Source organism: Coenobita brevimanus, chromosome 38, assembly GCF_032717465.1.
Source record: "Coenobita brevimanus isolate Jiangsu-jjx chromosome 38, ASM3271746v2, whole genome shotgun sequence".
In the NCBI taxonomy this organism is placed as follows: domain Eukaryota; kingdom Metazoa; phylum Arthropoda; class Malacostraca; order Decapoda; family Coenobitidae; genus Coenobita; species Coenobita brevimanus.
Genome location: NC_136991.1, coordinates 29,615,264 through 29,637,515, shown reverse-complemented (window position 1 = coordinate 29,637,515; position 22,252 = coordinate 29,615,264). Strand labels below are relative to the sequence as shown.

Sequence of the window (22,252 nt, the reverse complement as noted above, 5' to 3'; positions counted from 1 at the left end):
TTGCAACTGTCATTCATTATTTTGGTTGGTGAAATGTGAAGGGAAATTAAGAAAGACTGGATCATTTCTCTCCAAATGGTTCTTCGACTGGCTTAATCATGCTTATGCATTTTGTCTATCTGTCTGTGCATTGCAGTAAATTTTAGTATTTTTCATCACTGTGGCCAGTAAAAGGTAACGATGATTTTAGCAAGACTGGATCACTTTTTTTTTTTTTCGCCTTTCATCAGTCTATATCCAGTAAATGTTTCACTGTATGCCTGAAACACATATTTTTGTATAAATACAGCATATACCAGTTAAATTTTTTAGTTTATTTTCCCCTCATATATTCAGTGCCAAAGAGTGCTAGGAAATCTAGGAAGACGACCATTGTTCACTATGTTTCAAAAGTCATTCTTCTCAGGTCCTTCACTAGCTGTCTGCCTCATACTTCTCAGATTCTTGACTACCTTTCTGCCTCATACTTCACAGATCCTTCACTAACTATCTGCCTCGTACTTTTTCTCCTGTTCATCTTCTATTAGATCAGTGGTTCTTAACCTTTTTTTCAGTCACGGACCCCTTCGAGAATCTGGTGAAAGCTATGAACCCCTTCCCTACAAAAATCACATACGCACATAAACACAGCATTTTGTATGCAATTAATATACTTTCTTTTACTGAAAACTACCACACACACTGTATGGCATACACAAAGTACAAAACAGTCTTTACAAGAATTATGTTTCTCACTCTTTTTCATACAAAAACTAATGGCCACTCGATGAAAAAGCGAAATACATCCAACTTGTGCAAATTAAACAAAACAAAACTTTAATTCAGCTCAAAAGTTCATTTCAATGAGAGGGTTGTTGTTTGGTTTGAATAAGGAGACGAAATTGTGGAGTGGTCTTTAACAAGACAACACGCACGTCATCGTTGACATCCAGTTGATTTCGACTTTTCGTTTTGATAGAAACAAGCGCTGAAAACCTGACTCACAAAGGTATGTAGTAGCAAACGTAATCAGAACACCCATAGCCCGCTTTGCCAGACAAGGGTAGGCTTGTGTCAATGAACACCAGATTTCTTCAAGACTATTTTTTTTTTTTCCCTCAGCTAATGATGCCAAATGGGATCAAGCAATATCGCTAAATTGTTCTCAGTTATTCTGACCTTCACAGACCCCCTGAAGCCCATCTATGGACCCCCAAGGGGTCCATGGACCCCAGGTTAAGAACCCCTGTATTAGAGGAACATCACGGGACATGTCATTATTGAACCGGGTGAAATGTAACGAGGAATTTTAGAAGACCATGCAAATGTTGTTTTGGTCAGTGAAAGTGACGTTTATCATTTGAGGACTGTACCGTTTCTCTTAATGTTTGACTGGCTATTTGCTCTATAGTTGTGGTTTTTGTATATTTGTCCCATCCTTGACTTAATTTTATCGACTTTTAAGCTCTGCCACTACCATGGTCAGTGAACTGTGACGTGGAAGTTAGGAAATTTGTATTATTCATATAAATTTTTTACTGGCTGTAAGAATCACTCTGATAGTCTGTTGTTTTTGTCCATGTTTGTAAAATTTTCAGGTCGGTCATTATTTTTGCGACAGAAATGAAAGGGAGAATCTAGAAAGAGTGGAACATTCTTCACGAACAGTTTCAATACGGTAGTTATTTTTCTCTAAATATTTCACTAACTGGTGGTGTGAAAAGTACACTTTTTTTTTTTTTTTTTATTCATCAGTGAATTATAAGAATTTCATGATTATTTGGAGTAGTCATGGATCCGAAGCTTCTGTCATCACAGGTACATATTTTGTCTAACTGACTATCGATCTGTCTGTCCATTAGCTGACCTGTGTTTCTGTATTTATCCGTATTAGTCTGTCTGTCTGCCTGTTTATAAATCCATGCATTGCTTGACGTCGCATTTGTGAGGTTTGGTGTCGACAGAAAGTTCCCGGCGATTCTGTTCATAGTCAGCAATGACCTATCCTCGATATTACTCTCTCAAGCGTAGCTGCTATTCGTGTGTTTTCTCTTCATCGTGTTGTCTTTTTCTCAGTCTCTCTATCTGTTTATATGTCTGTCTTCTGCCAGACGCTTTTCTCTCGCAAGAGGTGACCACAAACAAATTCCCTCCACGTCACCCTGCCCTCCGACATTTGGCTGCTCTCCCTCCATAGCTCACCCCGCTCTCTCCTCTCTCTCTCCACTTCATTCCCCCATCTCATCCTTGGTCTCCCCCTCCTCCTGTCTTCCTCCACCTCACTCAAATACACTTTTGTCTTTTTTGTCTAGAACAATGAATATTAGTTACAGCGTCTTAAAACAACATTACTTGGGAACTAGTGAAAGTAAAATTAATCCCAAATTACTGATTCCTTCGAGACCATGATTAATTTGCAGTCGACAATACAACGTCCTTATTCCCCTCCATAAAATTTCTACATAATCATAAGAGTCTCCGTATTGTTTATCGTAAATTATTTATGGACTGCATACCAAAACCTACATAGTTCAAACATACCTCATTATCACCATCCCAACAATTTTTTCCATGCTGTAGTTGCTATGTAATTCTCTACTTTTTTCTAAGCTGCATCGAAGTGACAGTATATCCTACAACATTCCTGGTGGGTCAGTATTTATCGTAAGTTTTATGAAAATCTTCCTAGAATTGCGTGATACTGTTAGGAAAGACTTAGTCTATTACAAAAAAAGAGAAATAAATAAGTAGATAGACAGGCCGAGAGAGAGAGAGAGAGAGAGAGACTAAGGTACGAGAAAATTCCTACCATCCTGGAAGCTTTTGTGTCATAAGTTATGACAAGTGAAAAATTAAGAGAACCACGTGAGTTTTGTCGTTTGTTTTGTGGCCCCCTTCTGATATGGATGTGAACCCGGTGGAGTGCAAGCTGTAATTGTCCCTCTGCAGGCCACCATCCATATTTCAGGAAAAAGGGAGAGAATTAATGGTCGTTTATTTAACCAGGTAGTGGAGCCGGCTGGCCATATATCAATCTGTCTGTCAATCTGTCTATATCAATCTGTTTATTTACCTGCACAGTATGCATTTTATATATATATATATATATATATATATATATATATATATATATATATATATATATATATATATATATATATATATATATATATATATATGTACTGAGTGAAGTGGAGGGAGAGTAAGAAATTGTTATGGAGGGAGGTAAGGAAAGTAAGGCTGTGTGAAAGGGGAAATAGTAGGGGAGTGAAAGATGGGAATAATAAATTGTTGGTGGAAAAGAGAGAGAAATTGAGGAGATGGAAGGAGCACTTTGAGGATTTGTTGAATGTAGAAGAGTGAGAGCAGTGCGAGTATAAGTGGTTGGGGAATGGCTGGGAGAAGGAGAGATGAGAGAAGGGAGGAAGAGATCAGTAGGTCGGAAGTAGTGGAAGCAATGAAGAAGATCAAGATGGGAAAGACCCCAGGAATTGATGGGGTGTGTGGTGAAATGCTGAAGTATGGGGGTGAGATTGTAATGGAGTGGATATGGAAGTCGTGTAGATTGGCATGGGAAGAGGGAAGGGTTCCGGAGGACTGGAAATCAGGTATAATTATTGTTCCTTTATGCAAAGGAAAAAGGGAGAGAGAAGTATGTGGTAACTACAGGGGTATTTGCCTTCGTAGTGTGACTGGAAATATATATGGTAGAATACTCACTGATAGGGTTAGGCATATAACAGAGGAGCTAGTTGGAGAAGAACAAGGGGGATTTAGGAAGGGAAAAGGGTATGTAGATCAGATATTTGTTCTAAGATGTTTAGTGAAGTATCTAGAGAAGGGAAAGAAAGTGTATGCTGCCTTCATGGACTTGGAGAAAGCTTATGACAGAATAGATAGGCAAGGTTTGTGGAAGGTATTAGGAATATATAGAGTGGAGGGGAAATTGTTGAGTGCTGTGAAGAGTATGTACGAGGGAGCTAGGGCTACGGTGCGAGTGGATGGTGAGCTGAGTAAGTTCTTTGATCTCAGTGTGGGACTGAAATAGGGTTGTGTGATGTCTCCATGGCTGTTTAATATATAGTTGGATGGGGTTGTAAAGGAGGTGCAAGGTTGGGCAGTGGATGTGAGGGTGGCCCTAATGAATGAGGGTGAGATTTGGATGATTCCGGTGTTGCTGTTTGCTGATGATACAGTATTGCTGAATGAAGATGAATGGGAGTTGCAAGGTTTGGTGAATGAATTTGGGACATTGTGTAGGAAAGGAAATCTGAAAGTTAATGTAAACTTGAGTAAAGCTATGGTGTTTGAGAGGAATGAAGTCACAGAATGCACAGTGAGATTGGATGGTAAGGATATGGAGAATGTGAGTGCATTCAAGTACTTGGGTAGTGTGATGAGTAAGGATGGAGGTTTGGGGGATGAAGTACTTGAAAGGGTACAGCAGGGAAGGAAGGTTGTTGGTTCACTGAAATCAGTGATGAGAAATAGGGAGGTGGGTATGGAAGTTAAAAAGTCACTGTATGATAGTACTGTGATCCCTACCCTGACGTATGGAAGCGAGGCATGGACCCTGCTAGAGGGGTACAAGTCAAGAGTGAGAGCAGTGGAAATGAGTTACTTGAGAGGAACATGTGGAGTGACGTGGAGGGACAGGTTGACGAATGAAGAAGTGAAGGAAAGTTGTGGGGTGGATGTGGATGTGGTTGAGAAGATTAGGAGAAATACACTGAGGTGGTTTGGACATGTGGAGAGAATGAGGAACAAAAGACTAACCAAGAGGGTGTATGTAGGTGAGGTGTAGGGAGGGGAAGACAGAGGATGAGGTGGAGGGATGGAGTTGAGAGGTATATGAGGGAGGGGGGAGTGAGTTGGGGGAAGGGTAGTCAAATGGTGGGTGACAGAGCGACTTGGAGGCGTTTTGCCTGCGGCCACCTTTTGCGGGATTAGGGCGTCGGGCTATAGATAGATAGATATATATATACTCTCTCTCTCTCTCTCTCTCTCTCTCTCTCTCTCTGTACAAGTATGCATTATATATACAAATATAGGTAGATAGATAGATATAGATAGATAAATACATACATACAGACAGATAGGTAGATAGATAGATACATTCATACAGAGAGACAGACAGATAGATAGATAGATATAGACAGATAGATAGATATAGACAGACAGATAGATGGATAGATAGATTTAGATGTAGATAAAATTGTGTATGTATGTATGTATAAAGAATATACCTGAGGTACGAAACCCGTTCCAACATATCAAACGGCGACACCCCTGGTAGGTCATATTTCAGCGTAACTCCACAGAAATCGTAGGGAAAATTCCTGGGTCTTGGCCCGAGTCTATTCCAACGCCAGAATTTTGACGGCCGCGACAGAGAAGGTGGGATAAAGATTCTGGCTGGGGAAAACATAAATGCAAAAAAGAAAGAAAAGAAAAGAAAGGAAATAAAGAAAAGAAAAAAAAGAAAGCCGGAAATCAGTAATCGAAGGCAGTAGATGGAAGAAGTCACAAGGTTAATGTAATATGGAGGGCTGTACTGTACATATACCGTATAACAAAAAGTAAGTGCAAAAAACAAAAACCTATCCACAAAAAAAGGAATATGGTAAAAAAAATGGAAATTGTGAATGGAAGTAAGGAAGACTATAAAGTCAAGAAAAACAAGAATTTTAGTCCAAAAGAGGGGAACAATGTAAACGCATTAACTGAGGTAAGGGTTATGGAGGGGTGTGAAGACTGTGAGGGTGAGAGAGGAAGGACATTTGGTAAGCGCTAGACGTGATGGAGGGATTAGAGCTAGATTCTCTCTCACTCTGTGTGTGTGTGTGTGTGTGTGTGTGTGTGTGTGTGTGTGTGTGTGTGTGTGTGTGTGTGTGTGTGTGTGTGTGTGTGTGTGTGTGTGTGTGTGTGTGTGTGTTGCTCTTTTACATTTTCTGAGAGAAAGAGAGAGAGCTTTCTCCTCAGATGACGCCTCGTTTTTTCAGAGTGAGTATTACTACTATGGATGCACTTAGGCGAGTACTCTCATAATGTGTGTGTGTGTGTGTGTGTGTGTGTGTGTGTGTGTGTGTGTGTGTGTGTGTGTGTGTGTGTGTGTGTACTTACGGTATATTCTGTTGGTCGGTCTCAGTTTGTGTGCCTGTATGTTTTTATGTGGACATTGTATAAAATCCAGATAGATAGATAGATAGATACTGATATATTTACACAGTATTGTGAAAGTGTGTGTTCCTTGTTGTATTGTCTTGTACGTATGTGTGCATGTTCAGCTGTGTGTGTTTCTGTGTGCACCCGCCTATAGTATATGCCTCACTTAAGTTTGTGCCTTACCCTCTGCGTCATGTGGGAAAAGGAGATAATAAAAGGCATGGAAGAAACTTTAGAAGGAGATCCTCATAATATACTTTTTATATCCCTGGAGGCTGAACCTTCTCTCTCCTGCCATCCTGTACGGTCTGGGTAGAATTTCACTCTCTTTATATATTTCTGTTGTGCTATCTTTTCTCATCATTTCTTCTTCTTTTATCATACTCGTTTTCTTTTCATCTCCACTTCATCCTTTGACATCAGTCTTTCCTTTTTTCACATGCTATTTTTTAAATGTCAGTGTTTCTCTTGGTAGAGATTACTGTAGTATTTTTTTTTTCCAGCTTGCTCCATACGATGAGAGTCAGGAGAGCCAAGGTGGGCATGAGAACCTAAGTGTCAACTCTTTCAACGCGGCTTTTCCTACCCTGAACCTTTTCTCTCTTGCCACTATGTATTCTGGGTTGATATGGCCTTCAGCACATTCATCGAAGTACATCTTCTTCACATCGCTTTTAGATTTTTGTTTCCTTTTTATGTTGTATCAATATTTTTTTCCGATTTGATCCCTGCTATTTCTTCAGTTTTAATCTTTGTTATCCATGGTATTTATTTCAAGTTTCACCTTCAGTTGAACGCGTCTACTATCAGCACCAGTTGATTTTGTTCAGATGTTGGTAAATATGGGAACCTGAGTATTAGTATTGTTTCCAACTACCTTGTCATTGTCGCAATGACTTTAGCATTCTGGGTAACATTAGAGGATTTTGTTCATCTTGGTGAGTTGTTGGAGCTTGAAGAGTGTTAATGGTTGTACCGTTAGCTCCTGATGGTTAGAACAATTCCTGCATTTTATTCCGATTAAATAAGACGACGACTTCATTCGGTTAGAGGTTAGCACAATAGCCTGAGAGTTTTAATACTGACACCATTAATCGTCTCGGGGTTGGGACAAGTGTAGTATACACTTTTTGGGTTATTTCACTGTCCTTTTTTATATTCCTTATCCTGGATTTCTCTTCTTTCTTTTTCTTTTTCTTTTTTTTTATACTTCATTTGCATCCAATCCTCACTTCATTTTTTTTTTTTTTTTAAGCGCTTCAAGTTGCGGTGTGTTTGTCATCTTCCCTGTATATTTTCCAAACCCGACCGTTCATGGTTGGCACAAATTTGGTATTCTGTTCCAGCTAATGCCAGACGATCTCATTCAGTCGCGTGAGCCCTGCGGGGCTGGAAGTATACTGCTGACCCCATTAACCCCTTTAAGCTGGGGACAAGTGTTGTACTGTTTCAGCCAACACCAGACGATTTTTTCAGCTGAGTATAATCTAAGGATCCTAGGATTGTTAATAATGTCAACATATATCCCTTAATAGGGATGACAGCTCTTGTTTTCTATTCCCAATAGCGTTAGATGATTTTTATGCTGCTGAGAATGAGTCAGTAACAGTTGAGCTGTTTAAATCGTCCCGCTGTAGCAAAAATAAAACCCAAGTCGTCACTGTACGCAGAGGCTTAATTATTCAATATATATATATATATATATATATATATATATATATATATATATATAAATTACATTTTTTATCCCTTCGTGCTTTTGTTCAGCGAAGGAGAGAGTGTTAGACTCAGCCTTCATTAACATCTTGGCGATTAGATAGCTCTCCTAAGTTAATAGTGTTCGTTTGGCAGCCGAGGTAATAGCTAATCCTATTTTTGCCTCCTTCAAAGTGTAGGAGATCGAGACTGGACTCCTGTAGGCCAGTACATTTAAGAGCAGATGACCAGCCTACTTGCTTTGGTAGCCTTACATGACCAAAACCTTCCAGTCACATCTTGGGGAGCAAACCTATGCATGCCACTGGAATAAACTTACCATTAGCCCACCAGGTGGCTGGAAGGAAAGCTCTGCAACTAGAAGAATGAAATACCAATAGCGTCCTCGGGCTGAAGAGGTGATAAAGAAATTTCCATCCGTTTTATCTGTTTTTTCATTGCTGGATTTTTAGCATACCAAGACTGAACTTTCCTTTCATTTTCAATATATCCTTGAACTTCACAGCCGCTCAAGTTTGGGAAGCCTACGAAAATGATATTGCTGGAAGTTTGGGCGCAAGTTAAGTATACAGTGTAGTTTATAATGTAGACTTTAGCACGTCATATTAAAGGGTGGGCACCCCCGGTCTTCGTGGGGCTTTCACTTGAAATATCGTTTAATATGTTTATATATCAGATTGTTGTATCAGTGGTTTCATTCTTGGTGAATCACTTTCTTTCTACGGATTTTTTTTTTTCATAACTGTTTAGTGTTGGCTGTTGTATTATTATACACTTAATTAGAATACTATAGCGTGTCAAGCTTAACTTCACTGCGTATTTTTTCCCTTTTGCTGTGTATTTTCTGACTTCACAACCTCTCTGAAACATTTGTTTTATTATTTTTTGTGAACGCGCTCTCTTCCAGTATTAATGTCGTGTTACAGCTCCGCGTTCAAAGTGGAGATATGGCTATGTAAGGTGAAGTTACAGTGCACAGTGCGGGACGATGCCATTCATATCTTATAGGTTGAATATGGGGTAATAATGCAAACCGAAACTCCCTCCTTTGAAGAACGCTTCTCAGTGTTGGTTTTCATCATTATATTCAGTTTGTGTGGTAACCTTACTCATAAAGGTATCATCGTTCACATCATCATAAAATGCGCGTTGAATTAAAAGTTTTCGTTTGCTATGTGGACGCCAGCCAACTTAAAGACACTGTTACTGTAATAATATTGTCCATGTGTTATTGTTGCAAAGGATGATAAGAAGTAATTACCCCTTGCATGGTTGGGACAAGCACTATACTTTATTCCAACTGACGCCAGGTGGTTTTGTGTAGGGGAAAGTGAGTCGCAGGAGCCTCACAATGTAAAGGCAAAATCCTTTCCTTTGACATAAAATACCCGTTATGTGAAAAGTTTTGGTTCTGTCTGCGGGCGCAGGCTTTTGGAAACTTATGGATGTTGTTACTATGGTCATGATGACCATGCCTTTGTTGTTACTGTTGTAGTAGGGGATAAGGAACGGTAATGGAGCTGTTAACCAATACAGTGTGCATACGTCTTTACCAGCTTTGATAGCGAAGATGGTATTGTTTTCAGTTTGTCTGTCTGTCTGTGTGTCTGTTAGCACGATAACTTCGCAAACGCTCAAGATATCATCAAAAAATTTTACAGGTGTGTAGTAGGGATGAAAATCTCGGACGAGTTCGAAATTAGTGAAAGTAGGTCAAGGTCAAGGTCATATTCCGAGCCTCGCTACATATGTATCGGCCTGCGGCTGGTGTGATATCCCTCTTGGGGAGGCCTCTAGTTATATTTCATTTTTCCTATCTTCAGGCGACTTTATTCGTGATGGAACAAGTTGTCGAACAGCGTAGGTCATATCCAGTGATTATTAATCTTCATATACGAGAAACCTTTCCGAATCTGAGTAAAATCGTCTGGGGAAGCTAGGATATAATAACACGCCATTCGAAGAAAGAGATAGTTAATCCGTTCAGCTCAGTGACGCAGATTTTGTTTTATTCTTTATGCCAACAGACGAATTTATTCATTACTACAGAGCGCACTAGTATCTAATCCGTCCAGTCTGAACAATCACTCCTAAGGTTAATATCAAGAATTTATAGAGTCATCGCAGTGAAGAGATGAAAGGCCATGTGTACCACTGTAATCTAACAGACGATGAATAATAAAGTACTTTTCCATACTTCCGCCACTACACTCGCTGTTTCAATTTCGTGCCGAGTTACTGAACGCAATTGATGATACCTGCTTGCCCAGGGTTTCCTCATAATGAACGGATATAGCGCCGGCATTGAGAAACTGATTTGAAAAGTATGGTCGAATAGATCAACTAGTTTTCTAGTTTTGGGTTACCCCCATAGATAATGGCTAAGTATTAACCCCGCTTCGTCCAGGATCACTGCATGCTAGATATTGCGGGAATGTGCATTCCATACCTGCTTTCACTCGCAGTCTCATTGTCACAAAAGCTATAATTCAAACCTTTACGGTCCCGTCCTTATTGCACTTGCGTTCGGGAAGCAAGAGCAGGTGTTATGTTTTGCTTGACATGTAACCTACTCTATGTGGGAGGAGAGGGTAAAAAAAAAAAATCCGATTTTAATAGAATTTCGTAGGACGGGAGGGGGACAGTCAAAAGGGTTGATTTTTGGTTTTGAGATCAAAAGGCCAGAGGTCAAGGTCACAAAGCTAGGTCAAATTATGATTAAGGAAAATCAATTTCTAACCATCTTTAATCCAATTTAGACAAAATTTAGTGGAAACGTTGAGGGAAATGCAAAAACGAAGGGATTCGATTTTGAGATCAGTCAAAAGTAAGAGGCTAGGCCTTAGTTCGACCTGTGTGTGTGTGTGTGTGTGTGTGTGTGTGTGTGAACAAAATTATTACATCGGTGTTGATATGATTTTTAACCAAACTTAATGGTGAGGCGTAGGATCAGCCACAGGGTTGACCTACTCTTTTTTCGAGCAGTATGTCTAAGGTCGAGGTCACATGACGCTCAACTTAAACAGTTTTTATCTGAGTTACTCCAAACAGTGTGGAAGGATTCAGGGTGAGACGGAGATAAAAAGATTTGATTTTGAGAAGATTAGGTCAAGAGACCAGGTAACAGGAAAACATCAAACGTCAAGTTCAGGGGAGAAGGTCAACTCGTACAGTTTTGTTCTGATTCGGACCAAACTTGGTTGAGGAATTAAAGTTCAGGCAAGAATGAAGCAGGTTAATTTTGAGAGTAATCGACTGAAGGTCACGGCTACAGGACAAAGACAAATTTTCTGTCCTTAGGCCCACTGGTGGGCACGGGTGTAGCACTGTGCCACTTTTTGTTTAACCTTGCATTTGTTCCATTTCGTCCAGTGTGTGGCACGCTGGGCACTAAGAGGTTAACAGCATACCGGTACTCGTTAACATAGAGGACAAGTACCATAAATATGATGATACAAAATAAATGTGAGCAGTTACGGCATGAAGCTGTCTACTTCCACAGTATCTCGGAACGTAACTAATAATGAGCGAAGGACCATCATCCATTCATCCATCGTAAAACTCTTACTGTATTTACAGATGGAGTGAAAGTATTTCATATTTTGCGCTATAATGTCTTGTTGGAAAATATGGCTGTGAAGTAAGTTAACGTTTGAACTACACCGTAACACACAATAGTGTGTGTGTGTGTGTGTGTGTGTGTGTGTGTGTGTGTGTGTTTAACCCTTCGTTAGTCCTGTGGGGTATTCAAACGTGGTTAGTCCGGTGGGGTGTTACAACACCCCAATACAAAAATACATGTACTGTTACTAACATGTAAAATATAGTTATATTGCCGCTTAAGCATATCTCTGCAATCACTACTGAAAAGATTGAATGCCTTGTAGGTGGTGTTTATTAATTTTTAATAATAAAACACAGTAAATTATAATATCAGTAAAAAAAAATAACAAATGGACTCATATCTCATTTGTCAGGTAAACACGCACAGGAAAATATATTTTGTGCTTTTAAACTCAATATAATGATAAACAATATGCAAAAAAAAAAAAAAAAAAGTCTATATCACAATGTGATCTAAATGGTTAGTTTGATGGGATGACTGGACACCCCAGGTGGGGGAAAAGTGCCCCTCTCTCTCAGTACAGCAGAAGCATGACTAAACCAATCCACATGCTTCCCCCCCTCACTGAATCAGGAGATTACTGGAACGGACAGAAATTCTCGAATTACCGGCTATGGTGGTACCAATCTTAAGTGGCGGTTTGGGTGGGGCACAAACCTCTGTACAGTGTTGCCACGTGTTCCATACCCGCTATGTGAACGGCTGTGATATATATATGTAATAGGCATCACAATAAGATAAACACATAAGAATATAATGGTAACGTGTGTATTATTATATATGAAAGAACAGTAAACTGATTATGCGTAAAATATTTATACGGCAATACAGAAACGTGGCATAATTGTTTTACAGTGTTGCTTAAAAAAAGAGTAGTCACTTTTATTGGCTGTTACCGTATTTCTGGGGTTGGTAATAATGTCACAATTATGATTATAAGATAATGTGCAGGAATATAAGCAAAAATATGCCAGTTTCTTAGTAAAATAAAATATATACACTAAACCCTCGTGAGCGGCAACACACACACACCCAGTCCGACCTGGTCATCTGTGAGGGATAGAGGAATAAGCCTGTTTGGGGACACCTCTTAAAAAAAACGCGCCAAGACTTTAACCTCCTGGATGGTGTGGAAATAGTCAAATTTACAATATGTACATTATAACGTAAAAGAAAATAACCAAAATGTATCCTAAAATACCACAGACGAGAGAGAGAGAGGGGGGGGGGGAAGGCAGACCAGGGTCAGTGTTGAGTGCAGCTTATAGTGAGAGATGAAGGAAGGGAGGGAAGGAAGGAGGGAGAGAGTGATTGAATGAAAACAAATCATGTCGCCACAATAGTGAGGTCATCTGGCGCCATATGTAAAACAATAATATTTTTAAACATAATTAGATATAATAAAAACAAAATAAAGAAATGAAAGCACAAGTTTATAAGTCACTCATAAAAGAAACAAAATACCCCAGGGTGAAGCACATCTCCCCCAGGAGAGAGAGAGAGAGAGAGAGAGAGAGAGAGAGAAGGCAGGCAAGGGGCAGTGTTGAGTGCATTATCAAGCTGAGGGAAAGATGAAGGGAGGGGAGGAAGGAGGGCGAGAATGATTGAATGAAAAGGCGCCGTAACACCGAGGTCATCTGGCGTCATATTTAAAACAATAATATAATAAAAAACAAAATAAAGAAATGAAAGCACAAGTTTATAAGGCATAAAAGAAACAAAATTCCCTAGGGTGATGCATATCCCCCCAGGAGAGAGAGAGAGAGAGAGAGAGAGAGAGAGAGAGTATGGAAAACGTGGCAACACTGTACAGAGGTTCGTGCCCCACCCAAACCGCCACTTTAGAATGGTACGACCATAGGAAATACGAGCTTTTAAAAAAATTTGGGTTGCCAAAACACTCCACCTGACTAACGAAGGGTTAAGAGAGAGAGAGAGAGAGAGAGAGAGAGACTCGTAACTTTAGCCTCTCCTTCATGTGAAAAATACGAGGGACAAGAGGGAAGAAACTTCAGAAGGAAATCCTCTTACAGTACTTTTTCCCCCTTCCTCAGGAGCAAGGCAGAAAATATGAGACACAGGGCAGCAAACATCGGACTCAACCATAACAGAGAGGTACTCCTTAACCCTTTAATGATTGAAACAGTTCTAGTTTTCTGCTTCAGCTGACACCAGAATATAGTAATGGGTAATAGGAGCCTGGGAGTGTGAACAATAGTACTATTAATTCAGTCTTGATTGTGTAATTCATAGTGGTGTATTCCAGCCAACGCCAGACGATTTTATTGAGACAAGAGTGAGTACTGGATCCCGGGAGTGTTTATTGGCGTGAGTGGCGTAGTGCTGACGTGAGACCATCACCAGCAGTCGTCGATGATGGTGACAGCAGGAAAATAAGTACATCAGCCTAGTGAAAGAAAAATTATCTATAGACATGCCCACAAAAGCTAAGCACCTTTAATGAACCTTGGCGGCATAGTGTTGACTTGACGTTTGTACACGGCTTGACGTTTGTACACGGCCTCCTCTTTTACGGAGGCATCAGGAATAAAACATAAATCGAAGAGGCTGAAACTCACCGACAACAGTAAGGCGCCACGTGATGGATCTGGGTGGCGATGCGTTGACCTGATCGGTACCAGTCCGTTGTCCTTCATGGTGAAGGGAAGAAAAAGGAAAAAAGGAAAGGAAGGAACAAAAGTCAGGCACCGAAATGAAAGGATTTAACAAACTCGCCGAAAATAGTGAAGTACCTGTTGATTGACCTAGGCAACGAAGTATTCACCTGACACCATCCCTTGTCCTTAATAGTGGTTGCGGGAATTAACAGACGTCAGCCTATTGTGTATGCATTGTAGAGATGATTAGGGCTAATACTGTACTCACCCACAACAGCAAGGTACCCTTTGATTGGCCTGGGCGAAACACAGTTAACCAGGCAAAGTACCTCGTCTTTCATGGCGCTGGCGAAAATTGAAATGACGTCATCGTAGTCAGTAGGGCATAATCAGATTAACAACAGACTCACCGACAACAGCGAGGTACCCATTGATGGACCTGGGTGGCGTGGTATTAACCTGGCACCAGTACCACCCCTCGTCCTTCATGGTGATGTCTGTGATGGTGAGGACCCAGGTGGACCGCTGCTCCCGCTGGATGGTGATGCGTCTGTTGTTGGTGATCACCTGGGTGGCCACCGTCAGAACAGCGCCCGTTCCCTTGTAGCCCCACGCAACCTGAAATACAAGCATCAGATTTTTCGTAAGTATTGTCATCGTCAGCTTCACCATTAATAATAATTTCGTCACCGTCATTGTCTTCGCCATTATCATTGTCAGCCTTACCATCATGGACTCCATCGTCAGCGTCGTCATCATTAATATAAGCATGGACATCGACATCGTTATTGTCATCGTCATCTTTAGCAGCAACAGCAACACCACCACCACCACCAACAACAACAACAACAAAATCATCATCATCATCATCATCATCGTCATCGTCATCATCATTATCATCAACGTCATCATCATTATCATCAACGTCATCATCATCATCATCATCAACGTCATCATCATCATCATCATCATCATCTCCTCCTCCTACTTTTCATCATCATCAATAGCATCAACCTCAAATGAGTCAGCATTCCACTACAGGTATGAGAGTAGTTGCGACAACTTTTCCTATCATGGTGTCGAGGAATGCAGTCTGACTGTCATCTGACGGTCCAGAGTTCGATGACCAGAACATCACAGGCTGATTAATGTTTGCTGATATTTCCTGTCACACAACAGGTTTCTTTCATCATACTGATATTATCGAATGTCCGTGTGGTGACATTAACAGCACTACTCGCCCGAGTGCCAGGGGGCTGTTTCTTCCCTTCAGGCCAACAGGCCAACAGCTTGGACGTGATTCATTCATGAGTAGTTTTGTCGATACCTCTCTGCCGGCTGTGATGATAGACAGCGTTATATGAAGTATTGTTGTGAGATAGCTATATGAAGCAAACAACAAAACAGTGTGAGAAGGAAGGTCACTCTCAGTCCCTCAGGGAAGATTTAGATATAATGGAAGGCAGGACACAGTGGTGGCAGAGGACTGTCGCTGAACTTTTTGCGCATGCATGTACTTTGGTATCATGAATGAGACAAGCCTTCCCTGGTTAGGTGTTGTGGAATATTGCTTGACTCATCTGGCTGACTTGAGTTTGGTCTCCGGCAAATCACAGGTGAATTATTATCGCCATCATCATCATCATCATCATTCCTGGTTCATATTAATGATCTCTTATTTGTCACCCACAATTCCATCCATTCATATGCGGATGACTCAGCATTTCACAGTTCGTTCATACTCAGACACCCATTTACAAAGTCTAATACCTTTAACTCACAACTCAGTACAGCCATCTCCATAAATCAAGACTTATCTATGATTAGCGAATGGGGACAAAACAACCTTGTCTCATTTAATGCTAGTAAAACTAAATATATACAATTTACTAATAGAGAGATATTGCCAGATTTGTATATTACTTTCAGTACTACTAATATTCCCATCCCCAAAAGTATTGAAATTCTCGGTGTCTTACTTAACAGTGCCCTCAGCTGGACCTCTCATGTCAGATCGCTTGCTAAAACCTCCTCAAAGAAACTTGGATTGTTGTACAGCATCCGTAACTTCTTCACTGACGAGCAGTTAGCTATTTATAAGACTCAAGTGCGCTCTAAGCTTGAATATTGCTCACCCTTGTGGTATGGATGTGGAGAGGTTGCACTGAAACAACTAGACAAAATTCAGAACAAAGCTGTTGGAATTAATAACTCTGCTATTATAAATAAACTACCTCCCCTACAAGAAAGAGGGAATGTTGCATCCCTTGCATTATTTTGCAGATATTTTTATGGCAAAAGCTCAGTAGAAGTTGCGTCCATGGTGCCACCTTTCCATGCCTTCCCTCGTGCTACACGGGCATCTGGTAACACTCATGACTGGAATGCTACACAGCCATATTGCAGAACTTCTGCCTATCAGAATTCTTTTATTCCCCGAACTGCATCTCTCTGGAACTTGCTTCCCCGGGGTTGTTTCCCCCCAAACTTCAACCTACAGCTGTTCAAGTCCAACTGTTACAGATGTTTTATGAATGGAGGACGCCAGTAGTCTGGCGTATGGATTTTTTTTTTTCATTTGTTTTTCCTTCCTCTGTCCCTTTATTTTAAAAAATCATCATCATCATCACCATGATCATGATCTCATGATCCTGATCATCATAATAACCCTATTTCCCGAGGACGTCAATTTTCTTTCGCTCATGCCATCTCTTTGACTGTTTTCTTCAGCTTGGAATAGGCTTCATGAACTGGGAGGCATTGATGGTCTTCATTATCCCCTTCATTATCGGTAGGTTCTTTTGAATAGAGTGCGATTGTCTGGTAGGAACAGCCTGAGAGAGAGAGAGAGAGAGAGAGAGAGAGAGAGATTCGTCCATCAACGTAATAGTTAATCGAAAACAAAGAATTGTATTTTAGGTGACAAAGGATGCATCTTTACACGTTTTCCTTAGCCATGTAGGTCACATATTGTGCCATCATTTGAATGAGAGAATGATCAGAAGAGTGCTATGTGAGTGAGGAGGAGGAGGAGAAGAGGGTGAGATGAAGGGATGGAGTGGAGAGATATATGAGAGTGGGGTGTGAACCGGAGGAAGGGCAGTCAAATGGCAGGGGACAGGGCAACGTGGAGGCGATTTGCTTGTGGTTACCCTCTACGGGATTAAGACATTTGGCAGTAGATAAATAGATGGATGGATGTTACTTATGTAATTTCAGTGCCGACAGAGTTTGTATTATCAGCACGTATTATGCTACGGAGATGTTATACATAAGGAAGGGATGTTATTGAAATCTCCAAAGCCAATTAGAGTATGCCTTAGGAACAATCTCTCACTATGTAGGCATTTAACACTCAGCGTCGGAAATACAACTCTACTGTTGTATTACAGTTACCTGAACGTATGTTTTCATTAGCACTGCCAGGCTCGGTACAACTCCATCATTCTGTTCCAGTTAACGCCGGACACTTTGTTCAGATGAGAGAGAGAGAGAGAGAGAGAGAGAGAGAGAGAGAGAGAGAGAGAGAGACTAAGACCAGCCATACCCGGAAGGTGATGAGTCCAAGCTCTTTTTTCCAAGTCTCTCTCTTATATTTTTTACTATATTAAGGCGATGTTATTCCACATAAGAAGAAATATATATACCACCTCCGATTCGAAAATTCTCCTAAACAGCGAAAATCATTTGGAACTGGAAAGAAAAAAAAATGAATAGAAAAAATCTCCAAATCTCTGGCTCCTGTGACTTGGCCCGCCATTCCTCCACGACCTGAAATATTCCAGTCCTTTCTTTACTCTTATAAATTTTCCCCTCTCTCTCTCTCTCTCTCTCTCTCTCTCTCTCTCTCTCTCTCACACACACACACACACACACACACACACACACACACACACACGTATCCCTTTCACTGGGTTTATATATAGTTCTTCAGTCTGTACGGGTCTGGAGAGAGAGGAAGTGTCATTTTTAAGGGGGAAGTGCGCTCAAAAGTGTGGTATTCAATTCGTACATGATGGTATAGTCTCTCTCTCTCTCTCTCTCTCTCTCTCTCTCTACTGACCCCCAAGCTTCGAGGAAATCTGGTAAGCCCGATGAGAGAGAGAGAGAGAGAGAGAGAGAGAGAGAGAGAGAGAGAATTTAATAGGACTTGGTTAAGGGGCATACTGATGAAGGAGAAACGAAGATGTAGGTAGTAAGAAAAGGATGGAGAGAGAGAGAGAGAGAGAGAGAGAGAGAGAGATTTAATAGGACTTGGTTAAGGGGCATACTGATGCGAAGATTAGGGTAGTGAGGGAAGGATGATGTGAGAGAGAGAGAGAGAGAGAGAGAATTCTTTCATCCTCGTCCGACCTCACCAGATCGATGCCACTCACTGTGAGCTATTCCCGTTAACCCCTTTCATGACAGAACCCTTCCTTACAATTCTACTCTCAACCTAAATAATTCTCTCTCTCTCTCTCTCTCTCTCTCTCTCCCCATTATTAAGATCTTCATAATTTGGCATGACGTTGAATCACAATACTTACGGGCAGTTCCTAGTCGTAATTAAGGTTTGTTATTGCTGGAAAGATAAGAGAAATGGGGAGTAAAATCTTCTAATATCAGTCGTTTGTGTTGTAAAATAAATTGTAGTTGCAAAAAGAAATATATAATTTTGTCATTTTATCCTTTCATGAACATATATAGCGTCTACTTCGCTGGTGGGAAGGTGTATTGCCCCCCCAAAAGTATTCTCCTTCATGTCAGTTGAATAAATTTGTCTGGCATCTGGCTGGAGTACACTTCTGGAGTTGTCCTGATCATGAGTGGTACCAGTATGAATTCAAAAGATTCCATGACTTACTGACCCCTGACTAAAAACATCTGGAGTATGGTGGAAGTGAACACTAGGGTTTGTTACCATGGGAGAGTTACTAGTGACAAATTATCTCATTTTCCTATGACTCTCTCAGCTGAACAGTATCGTCTGGCGTCAGCTGGAACAAGAGTACGAGTGAAGACGCGACCACCGGAGGATTAATTCATCGGACAGGGTAACTGATGATAACTGTTCTGAGGCTTTGCACTACTTTGCCCAGTTACACAGAAAATTAAAGCAGAATATCACAGTTGTTAGATTACCTCCCTCGTTTGGAGGAGGTATATTTTGTTTTATTTCAGCTATCTACTCGTACTGCTGATTTTATTCACTTTAGGAAAAATGTTTTGAACTATTGAAGCTAGCGGTAGGTTTCATTAACCTCAAGCTGCAGGAGTTGCTTGACCTCAGTGCAATAAATCTTTCAAATGCTATAGGAAAAACATGAAACTTGTCACTGTTGTGTGTTTGCTACTTTTTTTGCACCTTTTTTTTTTTTTTTTCCCCAGTGAGAAGACCAGGGATCGAGCTTATTAAGTATCCTATGTTTATCTTGACTCAGATCTTCATTGTTTTGTAACTTCTTTCACGTAGTTCGGTGGTAGGAAGACCACACTACAGCTTAACATCCTTTAAATAACTCTTCTTCGTGACTGGCACCATATTCTATTGGTAATCTGTTGTTACAACTCAGCTTTCATGATGAAGAGATGGCAGCTTTAGGGTAAGCTTGAGTACAAGCAGTACAATTCACGATAGACAAATCTTCATACAAGCTAATATCATAGGTCGTTTTGTTTTTTGTATATTTGTCACTTCAGTATTCACTCTTTTCACTGTAAAGTGTTTTGTAAGTACACGAGTGAACACAAACACATAAATAAGCAACCATATACAAAATATAAGGTAGGGAAAATTTATGAATATGGACCAAGGACGAGAGCCTGTCAGCTTGGTTGAGCGCCAGGGATGCGTGTAGTGGATGTGACTGCTTATATTTCACCGACATAGCGATCAGTATTCTGGCAGGCATACAACACTTCTGGCCATATACCCGTCGACTAAGGAATTCCTAACACTTTTGCATCACTAATTATTTAATTATTTATTTATCTAGCCCGTTAACCTCCTTTCATTATATTGCATTTTTTCTTGCCATGTTCAGGCGACTTTTACAGTCTCGGAGAGCGTCCGTGTAATGGTTATACCTCAGTTCTCCAGTCTGAAAAGTCCTAAGTTAAATAAAATTTTCGGTAAGTAGTCAGAAGAGAGGGAGAAAATTCATCATGTAAGAGGTTAAGATTCTCCTGAATGTTATTTACCTAAACCATGTCGATGTTAAGAGGATACAATTAACATACAAGGGAAAAATAAGACTCAGATTGCACAATAAATCGAGAAGGAATAGATGTTTCGTTTGCAGCTCATCTCTAGCGGTTTGTTATGCATATTACACCTTAAACTACAGCTCATAGATGATTTCTTTTTCCGTATTAATCCTGCTACAACACCAGATAATTTTTACTCAGTTAAGGAGCTGTAGGAGTGAAGGCATCAGTGAAGGCTGTATCTAACCTCTATAGTTCGAAAATTCTCTTTTAAGCTGATTGTAGTTGTCTGTCTATTGCAATATATATATATATATATATATATATATATATATATATATATATATATATATATATATATATATATATATATTTATATATATATATATATATATATATATATATATATATATATATATATATATATATATTTGTTTATTTATCTATTGCCAGACGTCTCAATCCCGTTTGGGGTGGCCACAAACAAATCGCCTCCAAGTCGCCCTGTCCCCCGCCATTTCACTGCCCTGCTCCCAACTCACCCCCCCTCTCATATACCTCTCCACTCCATCCCTCCATCTCATCCTCGGCCTCCCCCTCCCTCTTCCCCCCTCCATCTCACTCACATACACTCTCTTCGTCAGTCTTTCACCCTCCATCCTCTCCATATGGCCAAACCACCTCAGTGTGTTCCTCATAACGCTTCCTATCACATCCACATCCACGCCACAACGCTCCTTTATATCCTCATTCGTCAGCCTGTCTCTCCACGTGACTCCACAGGCTCCTCTTAAATAACTCATTTCCACTGCTCTCACTCTTGACTTGTGTCCTTCCAACAACATCCAAGCTTCACTTCCATACGTTAGAGTTGGTATCACAATACTGTCATGTAGTAACTTTTTCACTTCCATGCTCACTTCCCTGTTTCTTATCACTGCTTTCAAAGAACCAGCAACCTTTCTTCCCTGCTGTACCCTTTCAAGCACTTCACCCTCCAAACCTCCATCTTTACTCATCACACTACCCAAGTACTTAAACGTACTCACATTTTCCAATTCCTCACCATCCAACCTCGCTGTACATTCACTGACTTCACCTCTCTCAAAGACCATCACTTTACTCTTCCCTATATTCACCTTTAGATTCCGTTTCTTACACAGTCTCTCAAACTCATCCACCAAGCCTTGCAGCTCCCATTCGTCTTCACTCAACAACACAGTATCATCTGCAAACAACAGTACAGGGAGTTTCCAAACACTAACCTCTCTCACCAGGGCCACTCCAACATCCACTACCCTACCTTGTACCTCTTTTATTACCCCATCCATGTACAGATTGAACAAACATGTAGACATGACACATCCCTGTTTCAACCCAACCTTCAAAGAGAAAAATTCACTTAGTTCCCCATCCACACGCACTGCAGCCTTAGCACCATCATGCATACTCTTCACAGCATTCAGCAACTTCCCATCTACTCCATATATTCTTAACACTTTCCAAAATCCTTGTCTATCCACCCTGTCATATGCTTTCTCCAAATCCATGAAAGCCGCATACAATTTCTTTCCCTTCTCTAGAAACTTTTCCACTAAAGATCTAAGAATGAATATCTGATCTACACAACCTCTTCCCTTCCTAAAGCCTCCCTGTTCTTCTCCAACTAATTTCTCTGTTCTTTCTCTAACTCTGTCAATAAGTATCCTATCATACACTTTTCCTATTATACTAAGAAGACAAATGCCTCTATGATTACCACACACTTCTTTTTCCCCTTTTCCTTTGTACAAGGGAATAATTATACCTGACTTCGAATCCTCCGGGACTCTACCTTCCTCCCAGGCCAATCTGCACATCTTCCACATCCATCCTGTTACTATCTCTCCCCCATGCTTCAGCATTTCACCACACACTCCATCAATTCCTGGGGCTTTCCCCGATTTAACTTTCTTCATTG

At 40.5% G+C, this 22,252-nt stretch overlaps 1 protein-coding gene across 1 annotated transcript in view; it reads right to left on the bottom strand.

Annotated features, from left to right (window-relative positions):
• Positions 1 to 22,252, bottom strand: part of LOC145396561 (protein amalgam-like) — a 78,546-nt gene that overhangs the window by 23,385 nt on the left and 32,909 nt on the right. The window contains exon 4 of the mRNA XM_080269936.1: positions 14,514 to 14,721. Within this exon, the coding sequence (XP_080126062.1) occupies positions 14,514 to 14,721 (208 nt within the window). The remainder of the gene's footprint in view (positions 1 to 14,513; positions 14,722 to 22,252) is intronic.